At 48.4% G+C, this 27,003-nt stretch overlaps 1 protein-coding gene across 1 annotated transcript; it reads right to left on the bottom strand.

Moving 5' to 3' along the window:
- Positions 1-544: 544 nt before the first annotated feature.
- LOC147633434 (uncharacterized) lies at positions 545-27,003 on the bottom strand. Its single transcript, XM_086806512.1, has 4 exons — positions 26,921-27,003; positions 26,754-26,805; positions 25,860-26,668; positions 545-1,008 (listed from the first exon to the last, which is right to left on the bottom strand). The coding sequence occupies exons 1-4, from the start codon at positions 26,978-26,980 to the stop codon at positions 862-864; spliced, it is 1,068 nt and encodes a 355-aa protein (XP_086662638.1). The 5' UTR covers positions 26,981-27,003; the 3' UTR covers positions 545-861.

Here is a 27,003-nt window from a genome sequence, read left to right as displayed (position 1 = left end):
AAGTCCATTGTCAGGTCTGTAACTCAGAATTTTACCTAGGGATTGGCATAAGAGTTCTACATAGGGTAAAGAGGAATGGGCAATAGGATTTTGGGTACTAAAGTGGGGGTGCCAAAAGGATAGGGATTTTCTTATAGATCATTAGCCAACAAGGAGAATTTCCTTACCCACTGAGTGGCATTGAAATTTGAAGCGATTCTAACCATTTGGAAGGTAATAAGCTTTTCCTTAATGATGTCAACAAGGGGTCGAGGGCCATGATATTTTAGTTTGTATCTTGTACATGCCCTCAATCCTAATCTTGAAAACACGAGCAGCCTAGACGACAATCCCAAGAAAAAAGATCCATGAGAAGCTCTTAGACACGTACTTGTTATGATAGTCTGGCACTAACGCATAACATGATTTATTACATCATGTATTTCCTTGCTATGTGGTACAGTTTTCACTTTTCACACTTGACCAAAAATGATCTGTGTGTTCTGTGTGTTCTAACCCAACTTTCAGAGCAGAAATGAGACTACTCTCCATGCAACAAAAAATGGAATCTGAACCCATATCTTCTTTCCATCAACCATGCACAAGGTTACCTTTTTCACATTTCCAAGCTTTGTAGTTGTCACATAAAACAACTCATCAGAAATATGAGAGAGTTAGTACCCACAAAAGGCTGTGCAAAACATGCATTTAGTAGCTCTATGAACCCTCACACTATACTTCATGGTACTTTAAGTTAAAGAAGAGATGCTCTTCATCAGCAATCACAAGCTGTCATGCACACATCTAAAGCCAGCTCATGTCCGATCACACACCACATCTAAAGCTTGTGTCCTAAAGCTCATGTCGTCCAAGGAAAGTAGTTTACCCATGAGAACAAAGATAACCAGCTACAATCCCGACAATGGCACCTGCACCCACTTGCAAAGGTGTGTGGCCAAGCAGTTCTTTGAGCTTCTTCTCACTGACTGGATGTCCCTGGAACAGATCCTCCACGATCAAATTCAGCACCTGCAGCAAGATTTTTAAAAGCCACGTGTCATATGAATGATGCAAAAATTACTTAGGGCCTTTTAAGTTCAACTTGCATGTGCTCTCTCTCTCTCTCTCTCTCTCCCAACGCAAGGACGAGGAGGCCCAAATGTGGGCGGAGTATCCAACTATCCCGAGGCTCTGCTGAAGACTCTCCTTGGCCACTGATGCAAGTCCAGATGACTAAAGGACTGCACATATGCTGGCTGAGATGTAAGGGAATCTTCCTTGTTGCTTGGAGATGAGTAGGATGCTGCAAACTGAAAGGAAAAGATTTTCTTTCTCGATCTAAATTTTTGCATATTTTAACTGACAAACTAAGAATAAAATATTTACAATGAAATCTTCAAGATCTGGTATGTGAAAATGGCATTTTTGTTGGGTAGGATGGAAGCTAGCCTGCACACACACACACAACCTCACAACCTCAAGCACAGAGAAACGTGAGTGCTGGAAAAGATGTACTCAAAAATGATAAGAAATGAAAGTACAAGTGAGTACTAAAAGGCCTAGGGCAATGTCAAATCCCCACCGGATCTCCTCATGGAACGCTCCTGGTACGGGTCAAGGCTGACACATGTATAGCCAAATTGGCCTGATCTGCACCTGTAGAGGAAGATGCCATCTTCTTCTTTTTTTCACTCTCAATACGCTTCTTGCATTCCTCTATGATGTGCCCTGTTTTCTTGCAATAGTTACAACGCTTTTTCTTTTCAGGCTTGTCCTCTGTCTTGGGAGGATCTGATGGGCTAGGTTTAGGCCCAGATCTATTCCCACGAAAGGGAGCAGCCATTGCTGACTCAACAGACATCATGTTGTTCCTGTTGGAACGAGATTGCTCTTCACTGAGCAAGAGAGTCACAAGGTTGTCAAAAGTGACTGCATTAGGTGCATTGCCAGCCAACAACTGCAAAGTGGTGCCAAATGTCTGATAAGAGTCAGGCAACTTACGCAAAACTGTCTAAACAAGATAGCTATCTGTCAAGACCTCATCAATGTTAATGAGATGCTCTCGTAGGTCCTATCAGAATATGCAGCGGAAATGACAACCAAACTTGGGTAGACAAGAGCAAGTAGACTGCAGAAAATAATCAGCACAAGAAACACAGAGAGATAGGTGTGTAAACTCTTCTCTATACACAAGATCCCGAAAAACTGAATGAGAAAGTGGTGGGGGCTGAGGGGCAATATATACATCTCCATGTGAGCAGTCGGCCAACTACAGATGGTGCCCACGACTGAGAAAATACCCACGACTACTGAAAATAGCAGTCGGCCAGCAATCTAATGCCTACGCCTGAGCAAAGCAAGTCGGCCAGCACTCCTAAAGCCCACGACTGATGTAGATCCAGTCGGCCAGCAATAGGGTGCTCCTGGCATCACCTGGCAGCCCTCCAACCACTAGGAAAAAATGGGAAAAAAAGGGAAAAAAATACGGGGAGTGTGGAAAAATGATATACGGGCGGGAACACCCACAACAGAGGCCCTGGTGTATACAAATAGACAGGAGATGACTTCTAACACCCCCTCTCAGCTCCTGGCTGTGAAACCAACCCCAGGGAGCTGGAGTGCCGCCTGAGCGTAGCCTGAGGTAGAGACTTCGTGAAGAGGTCCGCCGCATTGTCCTCCGTCGAACAATAAAGTAGCAAGATGTCACCCGCCAAGATCTTCTCACGTACAAAGTGATACTGTATCTCTATATGCTTGGTCCGGGCATGGAAAACCGGGTTCCGAGCAATAGCTATACAACTCTGGTTATCACACTGGATGACTGTGGGCTCCCTCTGTAGAAACCCCATCTCGCCTAGCAGCCTCCGCAGCCATCCAACCTCACAAGCAGCACCACAAGCAGCCCGATACTCTGCCTCTGTCGAAGAAAGGGCAATAGTTGGCTGCTTCTTGCTGCTCCAAGAAACTGCTCCTGAGCCGAGGGTAAAAGTGTATCCTGAAGTAGATCTCCTCGTGTCTGGATCTCCTCCCCAATCTGAGTCACTCCAACCTTGGAGCTTGACTCCATTCCCTCCTGTGTAAAAGAGTCCCAGATCCTTCGTACTCTGCAGATACCGCAAGATCCGCAATCCTGCGTCCCAATGAGTCTTCAATGGCGTCTGCATAAAAGAGCTCAACAGCCCCACAGAGAAGCTCAAGTCCAATCTAGTGTTCAGCAACCAGATCAATGAACCAACCAACTTCCGGTACTGCGAGGCATCAACTCGCTCACAAGGATCTGTAACAGTTAACTTTGTGTTTGGGTCCATCGGCGAAGTAATAGGCTTGTAGTTCTCCATCCCAAAGGCCTCAAGCAACTCATGAACATACCGCTGCAGAGAGACGAAAAACCCCCTCTGGGTCTGCCAGATCTCCAATCCCAAGAAGAAGTGGAGTAAGCCTAAGTCGGTCATCTCAAACTCCTTTGACAAGGCAGCCTTCGTCACTCCGATGTGCTCCACATGACCGCCGGTGAGAATGAGATCATCCACATAAAGGATGATAAGTGTGACCATGCCGCGTTCCCGAAAGAGATACAGGTTCGGATCTGCAACCGATCTCTGGAATCCAGTCCGAATAAAGAAGGAATCAATCTTCTGATTCCAAGCCCTGGGAGCCTGCTTAAGACCATACAAGGCCTTACGTAACCTGTAAACCATCCCTTCCGATCCTGGAACAATAAAGCCTGGAGGCTGATCAACGTACACCTCCTCCTGCAGGTCACCATTACGGAACGCAGATTTTACATTCATCTGGTACACGGGCCACCTCTGAGAAGAAGCAAGGGCAAGAACGGTCCGAATCGTGGTCATCCGTGCTGTTGGTGCAAAGGTATCCTCGTAGTCGATGCCTGGCCGCTGAGCATAACCTTTAGCCACGAGCCTGGCTTTGTGTTTGTCCACCGACCCATCAGCCGCGTACTTGGTCTTAAAGACCCATTTGACACCAATGATTGACCGCTTCGACGGCCTCGGTACCAACTCCCAAGTGTTGTTCTTCTCGATGGCATCAAGTTCCACCCGCATGGCTTCCCTCCAAGTATCCTGTGAAAGGGCTTCCTTTACGGAAGTGGGCTCTTTATCCCGCATGATACGAGACATTAGAGCATAGTTCACCTGAAGAAGCCCCGCCGTGTTGCTTTTATCTCGGACTCGACGTGATCTTCGAGGGCCGTCCTCTGTGGTCCACTCGGAGGGTAGCTCCGTGACACCTGACTCCCGAAGGGTGTCTAACAACCACCTAGGTACTCGAACAGATCGTGGAGCCTCCTGTGTTCGCGGGGGCTCAACTCCAGCTGCGGGCTCAACCTCCTGTGATGACTGAGGTGGATCAACTGGAGTAGTATACTGGGAATCATCATCAGACTCCTCTGGATCTCCAAGAAGTGGCGGCTCCTCGACAGTGGATGCTGGAACATGCTCGTCAAAGACCACATCCCGGCTGACAACAATCTCGTTCCTCTCTGGATCATACAACCTGTATCCCTTGGAAAGAGAGTTATACCCCACAAATACCAGCTTGCGGGACTTGGAGTCAAGCTTCCCCCTCTGCTTCTTCGGAATATGTACATACGCGTCACTCCCAAAGACACGGAAGTGCGAGACATCGGGTTTCCTGCCAAAATATGCCTCAAACGGAGTCATATGGGGTACAGAAGTTGTCGGAGAGCGGTTAATGGTATGGACAGCTGTTGCCACAGCCTCACCCCAAAGTGAACGAGGAAGATCACGATGCTCCAGCATGGTCCTCGCCATCTCCACCACAGTCCTGTTCTTACGTTCAACAACTCCATTCTCCGAAGGCGATCCAGTATTGGCCAATTCCCTCTTGATGCCATGATCTACACAAAACCGGAAAAATACAGTCGAGGAGAATTCACCTCCTTTGTCAGCCCTGAGAGTCTTGACCTGAAATCCAGACTCTTTCTCCACCATCACGTGTCAATCCTTGAACCGAGCAAAAGCCTGGTCCTTCTGTGAAAGAAAGTAGACCCACGTGAATCTGGTACAATCATCAACAAGCAGCATGAAGTAGAGAGATCCTCCCATGGATGGTATCTGCTGTGGTCCACACAAGTCAGTGTGAATCAACTCCAATGGATTCGAAGCCCGCCTGGAAGCCTGCTTCGGAAAGGATTCCCTGTGCTGCTTACCACGTATGCAAGAACTGCAGCGTCCTTGCCTATTACCAACATCTGGCAAGCCAACCACCATCTGGTCCCGGAAGGCGCGCCGCAAAGCATCCACATTTAAGTGGCCAAAACGAAAGTGCCACAAATCTCCGACCTGAGAGCCTGTCAATGAGGAGAGTGCAGAGAGCTTGTAGATGCCATTCTCCACACCGCCTTCCCAAACAACTTTGCCTGTCTCACGGTCCCTTAGAGCAACTGAATGCTCCTCAAATTCCACCCGAAAGCCAGTCTTGCATACCTCATGCACTGACAAAAGATGAAAGCCCAAAGCAGGGACATAAAGAACACGGGAAGCATGCTTGCCCCCCTTGCCGTCGGGAATAATCTCCATCCGGCCCTCACTATGTATCGGAATAGTGGAGTTATCGCCAATAAAAATACGACCTGACTGCCGTTTCAGATCCAGAAAGAAGTCACGAGATGGAGTCATGTGCCTGGAAGCACCACTGTCGAGAATCCATTCCCGAGTATCCTTACGCGGTGAAGCCAACTGCCTCCTCGCTCGAGGATGATGAATCATCGGAGTCCACCATCTCCAAGTGCACAAATGCCGGAGTCTTCCCAGCTGAGGCTGAGGAATCAGCACTCTTCCCTGTCCACTTAGGGCACTTCCTCCAGTAGTGGCCTTTCTCGCCACAATCATTACACGATCTTTCGGCCTTCAGCTTCTCTCGTACTGGATCAGGCTTCTTCTCGGAAGACTTCTCCGGTGAAGCCTTCCCTTTGCCCTTGTTGGTATTACGGCCTTTCGACCGTTGGCCAGTTAAGGCCTCCGAACCTCCACCGTGAGGAGGGTTCGTGAAACGTTCCTCCTGGTCCAAGACCATTGGCACAAGCTCCTCCCAAGTAATGGTGCTGAGCCTGCCACTCGTGATCAACGAGGAATAGAAAGCGGAGTACTGACCAGGCAAGTGGGAAAGTAACGTGATGGCCATATCTTCGGATGATATCTCTTTCCCCGCTTGAAGGACTTCCTGCTGAAGGGCCTTCAGCTTGTTAATGTGTTCCCGCATCGTCGAAGACTTTGCAGGGTTCATAACCCGCATCTGCACTTCCAAGGATATCCGCTTCATGGGTGACACCCTGTTGTACAAAGAAGCCAAGTGCTCCCATATGCCTCTCGCCAGCGTCATGTGCTTCACATGGTTGATCACCTGAGGAATATAAACGACCGGACCCTGGTGTTGACACGGTCCCACATGTGTGCCTGTGCCTCACGGTCCTTCCTCGTCGATAATAACTCCCCTTCCTCAGCTTCCGGCCGTGGCACCCCTATGATAATAAAATCAGCAAGATCATATGACTCCAAAACTGACTCCATCATGACCTTCCAGATGCCGTAATTGGACCCGTCCAACTGCCGATCCACTGGGAACGTGGGGAGAGTCGAAATCTTCACGTGCTTCTCAGCCATCTCTAGTAAATCTGCCATCTCGGAGAGTAACATGAAAGGGTGGGTGGGTGGGAAAAATCTAAAAATCTGAAAATATGCAAGTGGCTGTCCAGCCCCTTTGCCCGCCTTCCTCTTGCACCTTCTCTTCCCGTTCAGCCCGGAACAGTCCACCGATCAGCAACCTGTTGCTCCCCCTCTTGCTCAGAAAAACGCCCAAGATCTCCTAGAGCCTAGGGCTCTGATACCATGTCAGAATATGCAGCGGAAATGACAACCAAACTTGGGTAGACAAGAGCAAATAGACTGCAGAAAATAATCAGCACAAGAAACACAGAGAGATAGGTGTGTAAACTCTTCTCTATACACAAGATCCCGAAAAACTGAATGAGAAAGTGGTGGGGGCTGAGGGGCAATATATACATCTCCATGTGAGCAGTCGGCCAGCTACAGATGGTGCCCACGACTGAGAAAATACCCACGACTGCTGAAAATAGCAGTCGGCCAGCAATCTGATGCCTACGCCTGAGCAAAGCAAGTCGGCCAGCACTCCTAAAGCCCACGACGACTGATGTAGATCCAGTCGGCCAGCAATAGGGTGCTCCTGGCATCACCTGGCAGCCCTCCAACCACTAGGAAAAAATGAAAAAAATAGGGAAAAAAAATACGGGGAGTGTGGAAAAATGATATACGGGCGGGCACACCCACAACAGAGGCCCTGGTGTATACAAATAGACAGGAGATGACTTCTAACAGGTCCTTCACATGCGTAAGGTACTGATCGATATAGAGTCACCTTCAAGCATGCGGTCAGTCTCAAGCTTGCCCCAAAGGTAGGCTACACAAGCCTCATTGCGACCTGAATACAACGCCGCCAAGGTGTCCCAAGCACCCTTTGCAGTGGTGCAAAAACAAATGTGCCTAATGATATGCCTGCGGCACGAGAGAGCAATCAATGCATGGGCCTGAGCATCCCTAGCATCCAAGTACGCTGCTGTTGATTAGGAGGAAGACAAGGAGGTGGACCTGCAGGAGGATGAGCGAGTATCACTTCACCTTCCGTTGGGGCAGGTGCAAGAGGACACTCCTCAGTGCCCTCCACATATAGCCATACATTCTTGGCAACCAAAACATGACGCATCATATAAGCCCACATCGGGTAGTTGTCTCCATTGAGCTTGTCCTCTTGAGATAGCATTCCAAAGAGGTCATTATTACTGTTGGCCATGATAGCACAACAAATCTGTCACAAGTCACCAAGAGTAGGCAATGCCCAACAAAACCATAAGAATGCGGGAGATAAATAGCAGGATAACCAATGGACTAAAAGGGAACTCCTTCACCACGAGAAATACATATGCATGTCCCAAATCTGCAAGTGTACTGCACGATGATGCAAATCTGTCAAAGTGTCCACAATGGCATATATATACTACAGCAAACCACAAATGTATACATGTGCCATGAATAACACAATCAGCTGACACCTGTAAAAGCTGCAAGTGCTCAAATCTTGGCAAATCAAATGTAAATTGGTCGAATGCTCCAAAAATGGGCTCAATGTAGAAAAGCCTTAATTTTTAGGCATCCAATTACACCAAATGACCTGTAGAGGAGGCTGAGGGCGGCGGCAGGGTGACTGCAAGACGGTTGAAGGCAAAACCCTAACCCTAACCTAATGCAACAAAACCCTAATGCCCTGATGTGTGCAATAGGCTCAAGCTCTGAAGGGCAACAGGGGGCAAACCCTAATGCTAACCCTAACCAAGCTCTGATACCAATGTTGGGTAGGATGGAAGCTAGCCTGCACACACACACACACAACCTCAAGCACAGAGAAACGTGAGTGCTGGAAAAGATGTACTCAATAATGATATGAAATGAAAGTACAAGTGAGTACTAAAAGGCCTAGGGCAAAGTGCCCAACACACATAAGTGTGTTCACACGGGAAAAAACCTGTGTCCAGTCACAGGGAAAAAGTGCCCGTGGGGTTCACACCTAAACTAGCCGGGAGTGGACATGACCAACAATTTTTCCCAGCCCTAAAGAGGGGATTTTTCTAGGTTTATTTGGCTTTATTTTGAATTTTTGGGTCTTGCTGCTGGCCGACAGTCCCTTTACTGGGCCGACCAGCAGCCCACCTACTATATATAGCACAGCTTCATCATTCAGCATGGCACTACATCATAGACCACTTCATCGACCACATCTGCTGCTGCTGCTGCTGCTGCTGCTGCTGCTGCCGGCGCCTGCTCTACAGCAGCATACCATCTTCATTGACAGCTCCAGCGTTTCCTTCTGCAGCATACCCTTGGGACAGCAGCCGACTCTCTGCACTTCAGCGTTTTACATCAGCTCATATCATGGGACAGCAGCCCTCTCTACGACAATAGAGCACTTCAGCGTTTTACATTAGCTCATGTCATGGGACAGCAGCCCTCTCTATGACAATAGAGACCTTCAGCGTTTTACATCAGCTCATGTCATGGGACAGCAGCCCTCTTTGCTACAGTAGAGCACTTCAGCGTTTTACATCAGCTCACACCTTGGGACAGCAGCCCACTCTCCGCTACAGTACAACACATCAGCGTTTTATCGTCAGTTCATATCTTGGGACAGCAGTCCACTCACACCATATCTGCATTTTTCTTCTACGAATCTCCTTGGGACAGCAGCCCTCTTTGCTCACCATCTCACATCATCGGGACGGCAACCCTCTCTACTTATCTTCGTCGACACCACTCGGGACGGCAGCCCTCTCTGCTCCTCTCCACCCCTCGGGTATTGTAGCACCCTTGTCACCAGAGCTTGCACCACTCAGGACAGCAGCCCTCTCTGCTCCTCACCACCACTCAGGTATTGCAGCACCCTCGTCACCAGAGCCTACACCACTTGGGACGGCAGCCCTCTCTGCTCTTCATCACCCCCCAGGTACCGCAACACCCTTGTCACTAGAGTCTACATCACTTCACCTTCCGCTGCCCACTACCACCTCGGAGTGCCTCTACATCCACCGACGCGAGCCTTTGACACCGACCACCTCACGGAGTGCCTTTGCCTCACATCGATGCGATCCTTTGTCATCGATGGTGCTTCAGCTCCGACATCATCTTTGCTAATGCATCGGTCTTCTACTCAGAGTCACCTCTCATCAGAGGGCCTCTTGTACATATTTTCACTCACCGTCGTATATACACTCACTCACCCATTTCATGTTGTGTTGATGTGCTCTGATCTCTCGTACATCTGGTCCTTTCGTCCTTTTGCCCTCACATGGTATCATAGCTATCGTGAGCAAAGGGACTGAAGACCTCGAAAGCACACAGCATGGATCGTCTACCTGCTATTTCGGAGGACCAATTTTTCTCACCAGAAGTTAATTCTCCTTGCTTTCATCTGGACCACACAGGGAATGGGACTTCTTACTCAATGGAGAGCCCCGTTCAAGATCTTACCTTGGGAGATGATCAATCCATCTACATTTACTCACCCTCTACACCTTTGCCATCACGATCAATCCATCTACATTTACTCACCCTCTACACCTTTGCCATCACGATCTCCCTCTCTAATCTTATCAGACTTTGCTTCCAAAGGGGGATACATTCCTTCTGCCAAAGTGTCGGTATGGGACCTTGGTATCCTTCATCTTCTCTCATGGTCCCCTTTTTGGCCTAAGAGGGGGTGTGTGAAAATGGCATTTTTCCAAGCCCTAAAAAGGGGATTTTTTTGGGTTTATTTGGTTTTATGTTGGATGTTTGGGTCTTGCTACTAGCCGACAATCCCTTTACTGGGCCGACTAGTAACCGTACCTACTATATATAGCATAGCTTCATCCCTCAGCATGGCACTACATCATAGACCACTTCATTGACCACATCTTCTGCTGCTGCTGTTGCTGCCGCCGCCGCCGGGGCCGCTCTACATCAGCATACCATCTTTGTTGACAGCTCCAGCGTTTCCTTCTGCAACATACCCTTGGGACAGCAGCCCACCCTCTGCACTTCAGCGTTTTACATCATCTCATATCATGGGACAGCATCCCGTAGAGCGCTTCAGCGTTTTACATCAGCTCACACCTTGGGACAGCAGCCCACTCTCTGCTACAGTACAGCACATCAGCGTTTTATCATCATTTCATATCTTAGGACAGCAGCCCACTCTCTGCTACAGCATTTCTGCGTTTTTCTTCTACAGTTATCCTTGGGACAGCAGCCCTCTTTGCCATAGTCACAAGGGACGTAGGGGACATGGGGATGCCGTTCTGGGACGCGACAGCAACGTGGACAGACGGGGGCAGATGGACGTCTCCCTTGGAGGCGTCCCTCACAAGGGACGGGGCGACGGAGACGACTACGGCCCGGGACGCTATGGGGGACGGCAAAGAGCCATTGCGCTCTCCAACGGTCCGTTTTTCTAGCCGTTTGGGAATGCCGTCTCCTCTTACCTTGGCCCTTGCCTCTTCTCTTGAGTCTTGCCAAGTTGCCTCTCTCTCTTGCCTATCTATATAAGAACAAGCACACACATACACCTTCAAGCCTTCAAGAAAGTTGAAGTCTCTTGAGTCTTTGCTCATTGCTCAAGCCTCAAGCGGCAAGCCACACTCTAGTCTCTACTCTCTCTAGTGACTAGTCTCTCTCCCTCAAGCCTCTTCCAACTCACACAAGGCTCAAGCACTCTAGTCTCTACTCTCTACTATCTAGTCTCTCTCCCTCAAGTCTCTTCCAACTTCCAAGTCTCTAGGCTCTCACACAAGCACTCTAGTCTCTCGTCTCTCTCCCTCAAGCCCCTCCCTCTATCTCCCTCTCTCAAGCCATCTTCAACCATGGCATCCTCCTCACATGCCGGGGCTTCCCGTATAAGGACGACGGGATGGACATGGTGGGAGGAGGTTAACTACGCCCCATCCGCTCATGGAGGTGGTTCTCGGCCATGGGCATGCAAGCTTTGACCGCACTGGCGAACGGGTGGCGCCAACAAAGTGCGAGCCCACCTATTGCATGAGAGTGGGCATGATGTGTGGTTTTGCACGAATGTCACGCCCGAAAAGAGACGGGAACTTCTCAACAAGCTTGCCGGTCGAAGTGGCAAGAAGGGCACCACAAGTGGCCGTGGATCCCGCGACGATGGGGAGAAGAGCTCAAGCCTCTACGATATAGTCATGTGGTGGATCGGGATCATGCACGCCATCACCTTCACCATCAAGCCGGAATGTTGCTCCATGCATGACGCCGGCACCCTCCATCTCCACAGCCTTTCAACCCTTGCGCGGCCCACGGCGACAATCTACACTGGGGGAGAATTGGAACCCCAAGTTGAAGGAGGAGGTGGATATGGCAGTGGCCCGCTTCTTCTTCCACGACCACATTGCCTTTCAAGCGGCTAGGTAAGTGCGATCGATCATTGCCAATTCATCATTCATGTTTTCATCATACTAGTTCCCTTCTCATTAGTAAATTGCTTTCTTGAAGCGGTCGGAATACTTCAAGGTCATGGTTAAGAAGATTGAGGAGTATGGCTCAACCTATACGCCCCCCTCATCCGAGAGATTACGCACTACATTGCTCGAGAAGGAGAAGAGCATTGTAGAGCAAGCGGCCGACAACACAAAGCGGCCATGGGAGAGGAACGGAATCTCCCTCATTGTGGATGGATGGAGCGACACCTACAAGAGGAGTATTCATGGCATGGTTGCATATTCCTGTGGAGAGATGTACTTCATCTCATCTCATGATGCATCCGGCACTGGGAAGAACGCGGATGTGCTTGTGGGCAGAGTGGGTTGGAGATCATTGGCCCCGAGCATGTAGTGGACTTTGTTGCAAATGGGGAGCCTTCCAATAGGGCGGCAGGAGCTATCCTCCAAGGTATGTATGGACATGTCACGGTGTCCTTTTGTATGGCTCATTGCCTAAACAACCTCCTCAAGGACATAGGGGCATTGCCATGGATCAGCCCGCTCATTGAGGAGGCCAACACCATGGTCTCCTTTGTCCTCAACCACCAACAACCTCGGCATGAGTTCAACAAGAGGTCCTCTCTCTCTCTCTCTCTGTCCTCAAATATTCCGACACCCGGTTTGCCTACAACTTCCTCATCTTGGGCCAGTTGAAGGATTGTAGCGATGCTTTGAGAAGGCTTTTCCTTAGCGACGAGTTTGTCGAAATGCAAGAGTCCCGTACAAACACTAGCCGAGAGTGTAGGTTATGGGTGGATGACGCCTCTTGGTGGGAGAGTGTGAAGACCACGGATGCTATGGTGAGGCCCATAGTCCACCTATTGAGGATTGTAGACGCTATGCAACCATGCATAGGCAAGGTCTACAAGGCCATGGATCACATGATATAGAAGTTGAAAGACTTCATGCCTGATGAAGTCAAATACGAGGAGATCCATGCCTTGTGTCTAGGAAGGTTGAATTCCTACTACTCTCCATTGCATGCAACAGCTTATGTGGTGGACCCAAACTTCCAAGGCAACAAGCAAGAAAGCAACTGGGTGGAGGATCATCTTGGACCGTCTTGTGCCTGATGCATCTTTTAGGCGCAAGATTAGGGACCAGCTTTCAATGTACATGTCATTGCATGGCTCCTATGGCTATCATGATACACAAATGGACCGCTCCAAAGTTGGTGTTGCTCTATGGTGGGAGGACTTTGGTTCGGATGGACCGGAGCTATAGCAACTGGCCATTCGCATACTTAGCCACGCCGTCAACTCCTCTTGCTTGGAGCAACTTTGGAACACCTACAGCCACATTGCCTCTAGGAAGAGGAACCGACTTGGGGTAGAGTGTGCCAATGATCTTGTCTTCATGAGTGCAAACTTGCAAATGCTTTGCAAGAGCGTGACCAAGAAGGCATATCCCTTCACCGAGTGGGAGATGAGTCAACAAGAAGACCAACAAGAGGATGAGATGCAGCAGTAGCATGCCAATGGGGATGAGCTTGACGTTCCTTTGGCACAAGCTACCCATGACCATGAGGCGAGCACTTCACGGGATGATCATTCATGGATCATGATTCATAGGCCTTACTACTTAGCTCTAGCCTCTAGGCTTTAGCACTTTTTGTCATTTGAGTCCTTCCATGTATTGTGCCTCCTTAAGACTTAGTCCTGACTCTTGAGTCAGGACTCATTTTGTATCTACTTAATTATTAATACAATCAACCGTCAACGCCTTCACTCTTTGATCGGCGTATTTTGTTGATATGACTCAAAAGCTTACCATTTTAGTGTAAATTTGTGCTAGATCCATGGCCTCATAGACCTTTCCTATGCATGGTTGCATAGCGACTACAATCCCCAATAGGTGGACTATGGGCCTCACTATAGCATCCGTGGTCTTAACACTCTCCCACCAAGAGGCGTCATCTGCCCGTAACCTACACTCTTGGCCAGTGTTTGTACGGGACTCTTGCATGTTGACAAACTCCTCGCTAAGGAAAAGCCCCCTCAAAGCACCGCTACAATCCTTCAACCGGCCTAACATGAGGAAGTTGTAGGCAAACCGAGTGTCGGAATATTTGAGGAGAGAGAGAGAGAGAGAGAGAGAGAGAGAGAGAGAGAGAGAGAACTATATTAACGTCCTTTAGAGGCCACATCTGACCTATAGGACTAATCAGATACATCCATGTGATTACATTCCACTTCGGGGGGCAACAAAATGAAAATAGAGATAAAACTAAAAATAGTTCAAATTCCCTACATGACCGTAGGAGAATATTTGAGGAGAGAGAGAGGACCTCTTGTTGAACTCATGCCAAAGTTGTTGGTGGTTGAGGACAAAGGAGACCATGGTGTTGGCCTCCTCAATGAGCGGGCTGATCCATGGCAATGCCCTTATGTCCTTGAGGAGGTTGTTTAGGCAATAAGCCATACAAAAGGACACCGTGACATGCCCATACATACCTTGGAGGATAGCTCCCGCTGCCCTATTGGAAGGCTCCCCATCTGCAACAAAGCCCACTACATGCTCGGGGCCAATGATCTCCATGGTGGTAGCCCACTCCGCCGCAAGCACATCCGCGCTCTTCTCAGTGCCGGATGCATCATGAGATGAGATGAAGTACATCTTTCCGCGGGAATATGCAACCATGCCATGAATACTCCTCTTGCAAGTGTTGCTCCATCCATCCACAATGAGAGAGACTCCGTTCCTCTTCCATTGCCGCTTTGTGTTGTCGACCGCTTGCTCTACAATGCGCTTCTCCTTCTCGAGCAATGTAGTGTGCACAAGCTCTTCGATGAGGGGGGTGTAGTATAGGTTGAGCCATATTCCCCAATCTTCTTAACCATGACCTTGAAGTATTCCGACCTATTCAAGAAAGCAAATTACTAATGAGAAGGGGACTAGTATGATGAAAACATGAATGATGAATTGGCAATGATCGATCGCACTTACCTAGCCACTTGAGAGGCAATATGGTCGTAGAAGAAGAAGTGGGCCACTGCCATATCCACCTCCTCCTTCAACTAGGGGTTCCAATTCTCCCCAAGTGTAGATTGTCATCATGGGCTGTTGCGCAAGGGTTGAGAGGCCGAGGAGATGGAGGGTGCCTGCGTCATGGATGGATGGAGCAACATTCGACTCGATGGTGAAGGTGATGGCGTGCATGATCCCGATCCACCACATGACTCCATCAAAGAGGCTTGAGTTCCTCTCCCCATCGTCGCGGGATCCACGGCCACTCGTCGTGTCCTTGCCGCTTCGACCGCCTCGTAGACGGCAAGCTTGTCGAGAAGTTCACATCTCTTTGCAGGCGTGACATTCGTGCAAAACCGCACCTTATGCCCACTCTCATGCAAGAGGTGGGCTCGCACTTTGTCGGCGCCACCTGTTCGCCGGTATGGACAGCTTGTATGCCCATGGCCAAGAACCGCCTCCATAAGCGGATGGGGTGTAGTTAACCTCCTTCCACCATGTCCATTCCATCGTCCTTCTACAGGAAGCCTCGGCACGTGAGGAGGATGTCATGGTTGAAGATAGCTTGAGAGAGGGAGAGAGGCTCGAGGGAGAGAGACTAGAGACTAGAGTGCTTGTGTGAGAGCCTAGAGGCTTCGAAGTTGGAAGAGGCTTGAGGGAGAGAGTAGAGACTAGAGTGCTTGAGCCTTGTGTGAGAGGCTCGGAAGTTGGAAGAGGCTTGAGGGAGAGAGACTAGTCACTAGAGAGAGTAGAGACTAGAGTGTGGCTTGCCGCTTGAAGCTTGAGCAACAAGCAAAGACTCAAGAGACTTGAACTTCCTTGAAGGCTTGAAGGTGTGTGTGTGAGGAAGTGTGTGTGTGCTTGTTCTTATATAGATAGGCAAGAGAGAGAGGCAACTTGGCAAGACTCAAGAGAAGAGGCAAGGGCCAAGGGCCAAGGCAAGAGGAGAAGGCATCCCCAAACAGCCAGAAAAACGGTCGAAAAACGGACCGTTGGAGAGCGCAACAGCTCGCTGCCATCCCCCATAGCATCCCGGGCCGTAGCCATCCCCGTCCCCCCATCCCTTGTGAGGGACGCCTCCAGGGGGGACGTCCGTCCGTCCCCATCCGTCCCCATTGCTGTCGCGTCCCGGAACGGCATCCCCACGTCCCAAGGTCCCGTCCCCTGTGACTATGACCTAGAGTCACCTCTCATCAGAGGGCCTCTTGTACATATTCACTCACCATCATATATACACTCACTCACCCATTTCATGTTGTGTTCATCTCTCATACATCTGTACATCTGGTCCTTTCATCCTTTTGCCCTCACATCTAGTCTCTTGATGTGCTTTAACTTTGCTGTTGAACTGAGCTGAATTCTGCTACTTTCTTGAGCAGATCTTCTCTCTCTTTGCTGCTCCAGAAAGTTCTTGTAGAGGTTATGTAGAATGGGGAGTTAGGGATACCTTTAAATGGAAGAATTCTTGTCCAACTACTCCAGTCAGTCAGCCTTTTGCAAGCCTTGTAATAAAAGTCACTAAATGTGTTCAAACTGGACTCAAAAGGTGCCCAACCATTGGTCCCTTGGCCAGGCTTGTTTACAAATGCTTAGGCTGTCCAAAATTGCCCCAAATCTGTCCATTCCTACACCATACTGATTCACTACATGCATACACTAACTGCCTTGTTTCATCAATTGTCATGGCACATGCATCTGAGGACGTACGTGCTTAGTTTTCTCATCCACCAAAGTCCAAGTGATGACACATGCTTCTGAGGGACCGATGCATGTGACAGCCCCCATGCCAAGCGTCCCACATGTGCGTAGTCTTTTCATCCAGCACAGATACAGGGGCTTGGTTACATAATTTCTCAACCAGGCTCAATGTAGTCTATTCATGCACAATGAGAGTACATAAATAGCATGATGAACTGCCAATAACTGTAAGTATTTAATGGAATGAGCAAACTGATAGAATGTGCAGCGGAAGAAGGGAAAGTGGAAACACAGGAGAGAGTGAAAGAGAGAGATGGAGAGGAATCACAGGTGAGTACCTGCTCTCAATATCATCATCCAAAAGGAATACATGTCCCGAGAAAGAGGGGAGAACCTCGTATGTGAGGGATTGCAACTAGACAAAGCTAGGCAAGCAATGCTAAGCAGTGAAATATGAGGGAGGCATGCCGGCTATATATACCTCTACATGAAGGCAGCCGACTAGAGATAAATACCTAGACAACTGGAAAAAATACCCAGGACTCCATAAAATGGGGAAAAATATGGGAAAATATATGTGAGGGGTGACCAGCCCCTCAGACTAACATGGTCAACCCTAGAGGCTAAAATAGGACACCAAATAGGAAGCCAGCAAGTAGGGGATGATGTTTAACACCCTCTCTCAGCACCGGATGCTGAGCAAACTCCAAGAAGCCAGAGACACCATCCTCGATCAAAGATGAAAGACTACAGAAACAGGTACCAAAAAAGCTCCACAAGCAATCTCCTCAGCAACTCAGCTACAAAAGCAACAGAACAAGCTGCCAGGTACACCGCTCCTCTAGAAGAAAACAACCATATAGGTTGCGACATGCTGCTCCAAATAATGTTTCCAAACACAAGTGTAAGAACACTCCCCGAAGTCGAATGTCGTGTATCCAGCCTGGAGAAGGTATGAAAAACCTCAAAACCAACCAAGATCAGATCCTCTATGTAATCAATCCTGGGAGAAGCAAACTGCTCTTCACTGGAACCCTCAAAAGAAACTGCTCCAACTCTGTACAAAGAGTAGCCAAATGCTGTACAAAAGCATCCTCTGAAAAGATCGGCATCGTAAGATGTAAAGACTCTGTAGAAAAGATGGGGTCCATCTGCTCAAACTCCATTACATGAGTTGCCTAATGCTGTACATAAGTACACGCCACTGAGGTGGGCCTCGCAAGATGAAAGGACGACTCCCTCTGACAAAAAAAAATATCGTCGGACTGATATAAGCCCAACCTGATTCTGATCCAAATCCAAAAAACTCTGGAAGTACCACTGCGTCCCAGGCACGGTTAGCAACCTGCCAACCACAGATCCAAAGCATCCCACCGGGTCCAAAAAACCATCCTCCAAAACAAGAAGCTTGCAGAATTGGCAGGGGGAGGAGCATCGTCAGAAGCATCACAAAGAGATGCAGTGATAGACTCCTCACAATGAGAAAGGGAAGCATGAATATAAACTGCACTGGTAACAAAGTCCTCAAAAGCATCACAGATAGCAGAAGACTGTTCCAGAAGTAGAACCCGATCCCAAGAATCAGCAACAAATAAAGGATCCATGTAAAAGGATCACACCGCAAAAGGACAAAACACCCTCCTTGTTCTGCAAATACTGCAAAGAACACAAGCTTGGACAAAATAAACTCTGCTCAGGATCTCTGAAAAGATCACTGCTCTCCTCCAGAAAACTGGAAACTCCTATCACAAAAGAAAGTCTCCACAGATACAAAACAGCTCCCGAAACTGATCCTCAAGTGAAGTAGCTGGAGAAACGCCCCCTCTAAGTGTAGAAAACTCCTGTGGGAAGCAAAACGCAGCCAAAACACTGCTATCCAGCAAAAATAGCACTTCACCGCCAACAGAAGGTAAGGAACATGTAGAAACCGGGAAACCGTGTAGGCCAAGAACAAAACACCGGTATAGATGCTCCAAAATCAGCAAATCGCTGACTGAAATCTGAAATTCAGAATCCTCCTCAAGTACCAAACTGCCTCCAAAGCCACGATCCAAACAAGAAACCCCCTCTGCAAGTAATCTGTGTCCACTGGAGAAGAAAACGCAGCCAAACAAGGGCTACAAACCTGGAAATTCAGGTCAACCAATGTCCACACCTCCTATGAGGAAAAACGTTGAAGAGAAGGTACCTTCGGGTCCAACAAATGAAGCCCTGTGAAGGTAGAGCTACGAGCAAGATCGGTTCAGAAAAACGCAGCAACCATGGCTACAAATCTGAAAACGCAGAGGTATAAGGGGCTGTAGAAACAGCTATGTTGCTATCTAGACCTTAAAAGAACGCCTGAGAACCCTGGAAGGTGCCGCCAAGAAGGGCAAGTATGCTGTCCAGAAAAACACGCCCCTGTCAGGCTGCCTAGAGGCTGCCAACTAACGCCCTGATGAGGAGAAACTGCAGCCCACTGAAGTAGGGATGAATCAGCCCTTGAAGAACTGAAACGCAAGCTTCAAAGCAAAAAACGCAGATCTGTCCATAGGCAGGAAAAACGCAGAATTGAAGAGGTAGAGGAGGGAGCATCCAACGCTCACAATCACCGGTGCTCTTATACCATGATAGAATGTGCAGCGGAAGAAGGGAAAGTGGAAACACAGGAGAGAGAGTGAGAGAGAGAGATGGAGAGGAATCACAGGTAAGAACCTGCTCTCAATATCATCATCCAAAAGGAATACATGTCCCAAGCAAGATGGGAGAACGTCGTATGTGAGGGATTGCAGCTAGACAAAGCTAGGCAAGCAATGCTAAGCAGTGAAATATGAGGGAGGCATGCCGGCTATATATACCTCTACATGAAGGCAGCCGACTGGAGATAAATACCTACACGACAGGGAAAAATACCCAGGACTCCATAAAATGGAAAAAAATATGGGAAAATATATGTGAGGGGTGACCAGCCCCTCAGACTAACATGGTCAACCCTAGACGCTAAAATAGGACACCAAATAGGAAGCCAACAAGTAGGGGATGATGTCTAACACCCTCTCAGCACCGGATGCTGAGCAAACTCCAAGAAGCCAGAGACGCAGTCCTCGATCAAAGATGAAAGACTGCAGAAACACGTACCAAGAAAGCTCCATAAGCAATCTCCCCAGCAACTCAGCTACAAAAGCAACAGAACAAGCTGCCAGGTACACCGCTCCTCTGGAAGAAAACAACCATATAGGCTGCGACATGCTGCTCCAAATAATGGTTCCAAACCCAAGTAAAAGAACACTCCCCGAAGTCGAATGTCGTGTATCCAGCCTGGAGAAGGTATGAAAAACCTCAAAACCAACCAAGATCAGATCCTCTATATAATCAATCCTTGGAGAAGCAAACTGCTCCTCACTGGAACCCTCAAAAGAAATAGAGTCAATCTGCTCCAACTCTGTACAAAGAGTAGCCAAATGCTGTACAAAAGCATCCTCTGAAAAGATCGGCATCGTAAGATGTAAAGACTCTGTAGAAAAGATGGGGTCCATCTGCTCAAACTCCATAACATGACTTGCCCAATGCTGTAAATAAGTACACGCCATTGAGGTGGGCATCGCAAGATGAAAGGATTCCACATCCCCCTCTGAAAAAAAAAATATCATCGGACTGATATAAGCCCAACCTGATTCTGATCCAAATCCAAAAAACTCTCAAAGTACCACTGCGTCCCAGGCACGGTTAGCAACTTGCCAACCCCCATAGGTCCAAAGCATCCCACCGGTCCAAAAAACCATCCTCCAAAACAACAAGCCTGCAGAACTGGCAGGGGGAGGAGCATCCTCAAAAGCATCACAAAGAGATGTAGAGAAAGACTCCTCACAATGAGGAAGGGAAGCATGAATATAAACTGCAGTGGTAACAAAGTTCTCAAAAGCATCACAGATAGCAGAAGACTGTTCCAGAAGTAGAACTAGATCCCAAGAATCAGCAACAAATAAAGGATCCATGTGAAAGGATCACACCGCAAAAGGACAAAACACCCTCCTTGTTCTGCAAATACTGCAAAGAACACAAGCTTGGACAAAATAAACTCTGCTCAGGATCTCTGAAAAGATCACTGCTCTCCTCCAGAAAACTGGAAACTCCTATCACAAAAGAAAGTCTCCACAGATACAAAACAGCTCCCGAAACTGATCCTCAAGTGAAGTAGCTGGAGAAACGCCCCCTCTAAGTGTAGAAAACTCCTGTGGGAAGCAAAACGCAGCCAAAACACTGCTATCCAGCAAAAATAGCACTCCACCGCCAACAGAAGGTAAGGAACATGTAGAAACCGGGAAACCGTGTAGGCCAAGAACAAAACACCAGTATAGATGCTCCAAAATCAGCAAAATGCTGGCCAGCTTCCGGCCCCGGAAGGTGATGCTTTTTCTCTGGCTCACAGCGCATAGAGGACTGGCTGTGGGAGCTTGGCTAGCTTTTGGCAGACACCCAGCGTCCTGCCCTCGGTGCGGCCATGCACAGGAGTCGCAGCGGCACTACTTATGGGATTGCCCACAGGCACAGCAGGTCTGGCAGCGCGCTCTCAGGATGGTTTTTGCAGGCTCACCAGGTGAGATGCTGGTGACATGGGGTGCGGTGGCTTGGGCCACGGACAGCGGCCCGGCCCTTGGATATGAGGACGTCCCTGGCAGTGCGACCATCCAGGTCTCTGACAGGGCGATGGCGGCGGTTCCGACGCCAGACTTCTCTTCGGCAGCCCCTCAGGAGGGGGTCGGGCACAGATGGGAGATGATCAGCAGCATGACGGCTTGGCACATATGGAGAGCCCGATGCAGGGAGGCCATTGACCGCCAGGCGACTCCACCGACGGAGGTCATACAGGCCCTCTGGGGGAAACTCCAGGGCGACTCGGATCGCATGAGAGAGCGCCGCAAGGCTTTCCTCCGCACTTGGCAGCCTGGCCCTTTCCTCACCGCGAGGGGCGAGGATGTCACTTGGCACTATAGGCCTCCAGTTTGGCTTTTCTCACCTCCCACATGTACTACTAGGTAGCCCCCCCCAGAGAGCGGCCAACCACCACGGGGGTGGAGCTCAGGTGTTCACTGTGTTTTTTATCCCTCCTTGCGAGGTGAGCTTTGTAGCCTTATGGCGTTTTCTCATTAACTAATAGAAGGATCTTTTTTTTCGGAAAAAAAAAATAGCAAAATGCTGACTGAAATCTAAAATTCAGAATCCTTCTCAAGTACCAAACTGCCTCCAAAGCCACAATCCAAACAAGAAACCCCTCTGCAAGTGATCTGTGTCCACTGGAGAAGAAAACGCAGCCAAACAAGAGCTACAAACCTGGAAATTCAGGTCAACCAGTGTCCACACCTCCTATGAGAAAAAATGCTGAAGAGAAGGTACCTTCGAGTCCAAGAGATGATGCCCAAGTGAAGGTAGAGCTACCAGCAAGATTGGTTCAGAAAAACGCAGCAACCATGGCTACAAATCTGAAAACGCAGAGGTATAAGGGGCTGTAGAACGGGCTGAATATGAAAACGCTGAAGCCTCAGATCAAGAATTGCTGCAGAGAACAATCAAGGGGTGGAAGGGATGGCACAAGATAACCAGAAAGGATAGGCAAAAGGGAGCCCAGAGAGCTCCAAGATCAGGGCTAGAAAAGCAAGCCCAAACAGGCCAAAAACGCAGCTTGTTTGGGACAGCTATGTTGCTATCCAGACCTGAAAAAACACACCTGAGAACCGTGGAAGGTGCCGCCAAGAAGGGTAAGTATGCTGTCCAGAAAAACACGCCCCTGTCAGGCTGCCTAGAGGCTGCCAATTGATGCCTTGATGAGGAGAAACTGCAGCCCACTGAAGTAGGGATGAATCAGCCCTTGAAGAACTGAAACGCAAGCTTCAAAGCAAAAAACGGAGATCTGTCCATAGGCAGAAAAAATGCAGAATTGAAGAGGTAGAGGAGGGAGCATCCAACGTTGACAATCACCGGTGCTATGATACCATGATAGAATGTGCAGCAGAAGAAAGGAAAGTGGAAACACAGGAGAGAGAGTGAGAGAGAGAGATGGAGAGGAATCACAGGTGAGAACCTGCTCTCAATATCATCATCCAGAAGGAATACATGTACCGAGCAAGAGGGAAGAACCTCGTATGTGACATGGTCAGTCCTAGAGGCTAAAATAGGACACCAAATAGGAAGCCAACAAGTAGGGGATGATGACTAACACCCTCTCTCAGCACCGGATGCTGAGCAAACTCCAAGAAGCCAGAGACGCCATCCTCGATCAAAGATGAAAGACTGCAGAAACAGGTACCAAGAAAGCTCCACAAGCAATCTCCTCAGCAACCCAACTACAAAAGCAACAAAACAAGCTGCCAGGTACACCGCTCCTTTGGAAGAAAACAACCATATAGGCTGCGACACGCTGCTCCAAATAATGGTTCCAAAACCCAAGTGTAAGAACACTCCCCGAAGACGAATGTCGTGTATCCAGCCTGGAGAAGATATGAAAAACCTCAAAACCAACCAAGATCAAATCCTCTATATAATCAATCCTGGGAGAAGCAAACTGCTTCTCACTAGAACCCTCAAAAGAAATAGAGTCAATCTGCTCCAACTCTGTACAAAGAGTAGCCAGATGCTGTACAAAAGCATCCTCTGAAAAGATCGGCATCGTAAGATGTAAAGACTCTGTAGAAAAGATGGGGTCCATCTCCTCAAACTCCATAACATGACTTGCCCAATGCTGTACATAAGTACATGCCACTGAGGAGGGCATCGCAAGACGAAAGGACTCCACATCCCCCTCTGAAAAAAAAATATCGTCGGACTGATATAAGCCCAACCTAATTTTGATCCAAATCCAAAAAACTCTGGAAGTACCACTGCGTCCCAGGCACGGTTAGCAACCTGCCAACCACAGATCCAAAGCATCCCACCGGGTCCAAAAAACCATCCTCCAAAACAACAAGTCTGCAGAACTGGCAGGGGGAGGAGCATCCTCAGAAGCATCACAAAGAGATGCAGAGATGGACTCCTCACAATGAGAAAGGGAAGCATGAATATAAACTGCAGCGGTAGCAAAGTTCTCAAAAGCATCACAGATAGCAGAAGACTGTTCCAGAAGTAGAACCAGATCCCAAGAATCAGCAACAAATAAAGGATCCATGTGAAAGGATCACAGCGCAAAAGGACAAAACACCCTCCTTGTTCTGCAAATACTGCAAAGAACACAAGCTCGGACAAAATAAACTCTGCTCAGGATCTCTGCAAATACTGCAAAGAACACAAGCTCAAACAAAATAAGCTCTGCTCAGGATCTCTGAAAAGATCACTGCTCTCCTCCAAAAAACTGAAAACTCCTGTCACAGAAAAAAGTCTCCACAGATACAAAACAGCTCCCGAAACTGATTCTCAAGTGAAGTAGCTAGAGAAACGCCCCCTCTGAGTGTAGAAAACTCCTGTGGGAAGCAAAACGCAGCCAAAACACTGCTATCCAGCAAAAATAGCACTCCACCGCCAACAAAAGGTAAGGAACATGTAGAAACTGGGAAACCATGTAGGCCAGGAACAAAACAAAGGTATAGATGCTCCAAAATCAGTAAAACGCTGACTGAAATCTGAAATTTAGAATCCTCAAGTACCAAACTGCCTCCAAAGCCACGATCCAAACAAGAAACTCCCTATGCAAGTGATCTGTGTCCACTGGAGAAGGAAACGCAGCCAAACAAGGGCTACAAAACTGGAAATTCAAGTCAACCAGTGTCCACACCTCCTATGAGAAAAAACGCTGAAGAGAAGGTACCTTCGGGTCCAACAGATGAAGCCCAAGTGAAGGTAGAGCTACCAACAAGATTGGTTCAGAAAAATGCAGCAACCATGGCTACAAATCTGAAAACGCAGAGGTGTAAGGGGCTGTAGAATGGGTTGAATATGGAAACGTTGAAGCATCGGATGAAGAACTGCTGCTACAGAGAACAACCAGAGGGTGGAAGCGATGGCACAAGATAACCAGAAAGGATAGGCAAAGGAGAGCCCAGAGAGCTCCAAGATCAGGGCTAGAAAAGCAAGCCCAAACATGCCAAAAACGCAGCTTGTTTGGGACAGCTATGTTGCTATCCGGACCTGAAAAAACACGCATGAGAACCGTGGAAGGTGCCGCTGAGAAGGGTAAGTATGCTGTCCAGAAAAACACGCCCCTGTCAGGCTGCCTAGAGGCTGCCAACAACTGACGCCCTGATGAGGAGGAACTGCAGCGCACTGAAGTAGGGATGAATCAGCCCTTGAAGAACTGAAACGCAAGCTTCAAAGCAAAAAATGCAGATCTGTCCATAGGCAAAAAAAACGCAGAATTGAAGAGGTAGAGGAGGGAGCATCCAACACTGACAATCACCGGTGCTCTGATATCATGATAGAAAGTGCAGCGGAAGAAGGGAAAGTGGAAACACAGGAGAGAGTGAGAGAGAGAGATGGAGAGGAATCACAAGTGAGAACCTGCTCTCAATATCATCATCCAAAAGGAATACAAGTCCCGAGCAAGAGGGGAGAACCTCGTATGTGAGGGATTTCAGCTAGACAAAGCTAGGCAAGCAATGCTAAGCAGTGAAATATGAGGGAGGCATGCCTGCTATATATACCTCTACATTAAGGCAGCCGACTGGAGATAAATTATAAATACCTACACGATTGGGAAAAATACCCAAGACTCCATAAAATGGGAAAAAATATGGAAAAATATATGTGAGGGGTGACCAGCCCCTCATACTAACATGGTTAGCCCTAGAGGCTAAAATAGGACACCAAATAAAAAGCGAGCAAGTAGGGGATGATGTCTAACACAAACACCACCATACTAAGCCACGACTCAATCCAAGGACCCAAACATTATGTGAATTATGACACAAGTCGCATGCCTTACAAGCCTCGTACTCACTATAACACTAAAGTCCCTGCTGAAGAGATTGTAACAGAAGCGTAGCATGCATTACAAAAGGCTATAACTGTGGTCATACTTATAACATGAGCACATCATGCAATACTTAAGGCTAAAGCTGACAATAATGCTTGTGACATGGGCATATCATGCAATATAAACCTTACAAAAATTGTGAACCATAAACAACAAGCAGAAACTCAAAACAGAGTGAAGAAAGAAGAAGACCCTTACCTCAGCTTGCATGCCTGCGTGCCTTCTCACCCCTGTTGCATCATACATGACAATGAGGCTGAAGCCAAGGCATACAGGAAAGAGGGCATCGCTTATGCCATGGCAGATAGCAACAGAGGTTGTGAGGGCAACACAAAGAGCTGAATGTGATGAAGGCATGCCCCCAGATCCAAGCAGCATCTTGAAATCCCACCTGCTTTCCACAGAGACAGTGGTAAAAACCTTAAGAACCTTTGCTATGGTCCATGCCACTAGCCCTGACATGAAGGTAGGATTAGCACATAGGGTGGCTAGAACTGGGCTTATGTGGTCCTTAGCCATCGCTGTAGTGCTTAGCAACGCCATAGCCAGCCCACCTTGCTCCATAAAGCAGCTGGAGAGTCCCCTTTTCATTGAATTGCATTCAAGTTCTGCCAGCAGTTCATTGTTATGACCATGGATTGATTCACTAGTACAACCATAGACTGGTTTCTTGAACATGTTCTTCTGGTGTAAGAAGGTAGCTAGGGCTGCTGATGCATGGGGAAAGCTCAATGCAAGAGCTGCCATTGCATGTAGAGATGGAGAAACACTTGATGCCCATAGTCGCTGAAAACCTTCCAATGTTGACGAAGAAGAGATGCAGCACACAGAAGGCCCATATCGAAGGCCATAACTGTTGGCTTTCTTGGAGAGATGCAGCTGTGTGTCCAATGGAAAGCGGTCAATTCTGAAAGCACTGATGGTCTGCAAAAGGCATGGTTCATGAGCGTGCAGAGGCGATGAATGCAGGAGCGCCATAGCCAAAAAGGCGCGAGGGGGTGAAGAACCTACAAAACAAAACTACATGCAGAGGTGAATCGGAGATTGGAGAGAGTGGAAAGAGGAATTAATGAAGAAAAGGCGAAGACCCACCATGGGCACTAGGTGAGAACCCTGCAGTTGCAGGAGAACCCACAAAGCAAAGCTGCAGTTAGAAGAGAGCCCGCAACGCAAAATTGTAGTTAGAGGAGAACCCGCAAAGCAAAGCTACATACAGATGCAAATCACAGGGGGTTTATGGAAGTGAATGAAAAACCCACCATTTGGGCACTGCGCAGGTGGAGGGGAGCATGGACAACAGAGAGAAAAGAGTAGCACATACGTACACGGAGAGAGCGAGTGA

The sequence above is a fragment of the Cibotium barometz genome, chromosome 12 (assembly GCF_041138505.1).
Source record: "Cibotium barometz isolate CiBa-2024 chromosome 12, ASM4113850v1, whole genome shotgun sequence".
NCBI lineage: Eukaryota > Viridiplantae > Streptophyta > Polypodiopsida > Cyatheales > Cibotiaceae > Cibotium > Cibotium barometz.
This window is presented reverse-complemented; position numbering and strand designations above follow the sequence as displayed.

Bases quoted from the DNA above. Each gene is read 5' to 3' on its own strand.
- LOC147633434 (XM_086806512.1), bottom strand. From the start codon at position 26,980: ATGTGCTACTCTTTTCTCTCTGTTGTCCATGCTCCCCTCCACCTGCGC. The intron at 26,806-26,920 runs GTGGGTTTTTCA...TTCTAACTGCAG, and splicing joins ACCTGCGCAGTGCCCAAATG to CTTTGCTTTGTGGGTTCTCC. The intron at 26,669-26,753 runs GTGGGTCTTCGC...TTTGTTTTGTAG, and splicing joins GTTCTCACCTAGTGCCCATG to GTTCTTCACCCCCTCGCGCC.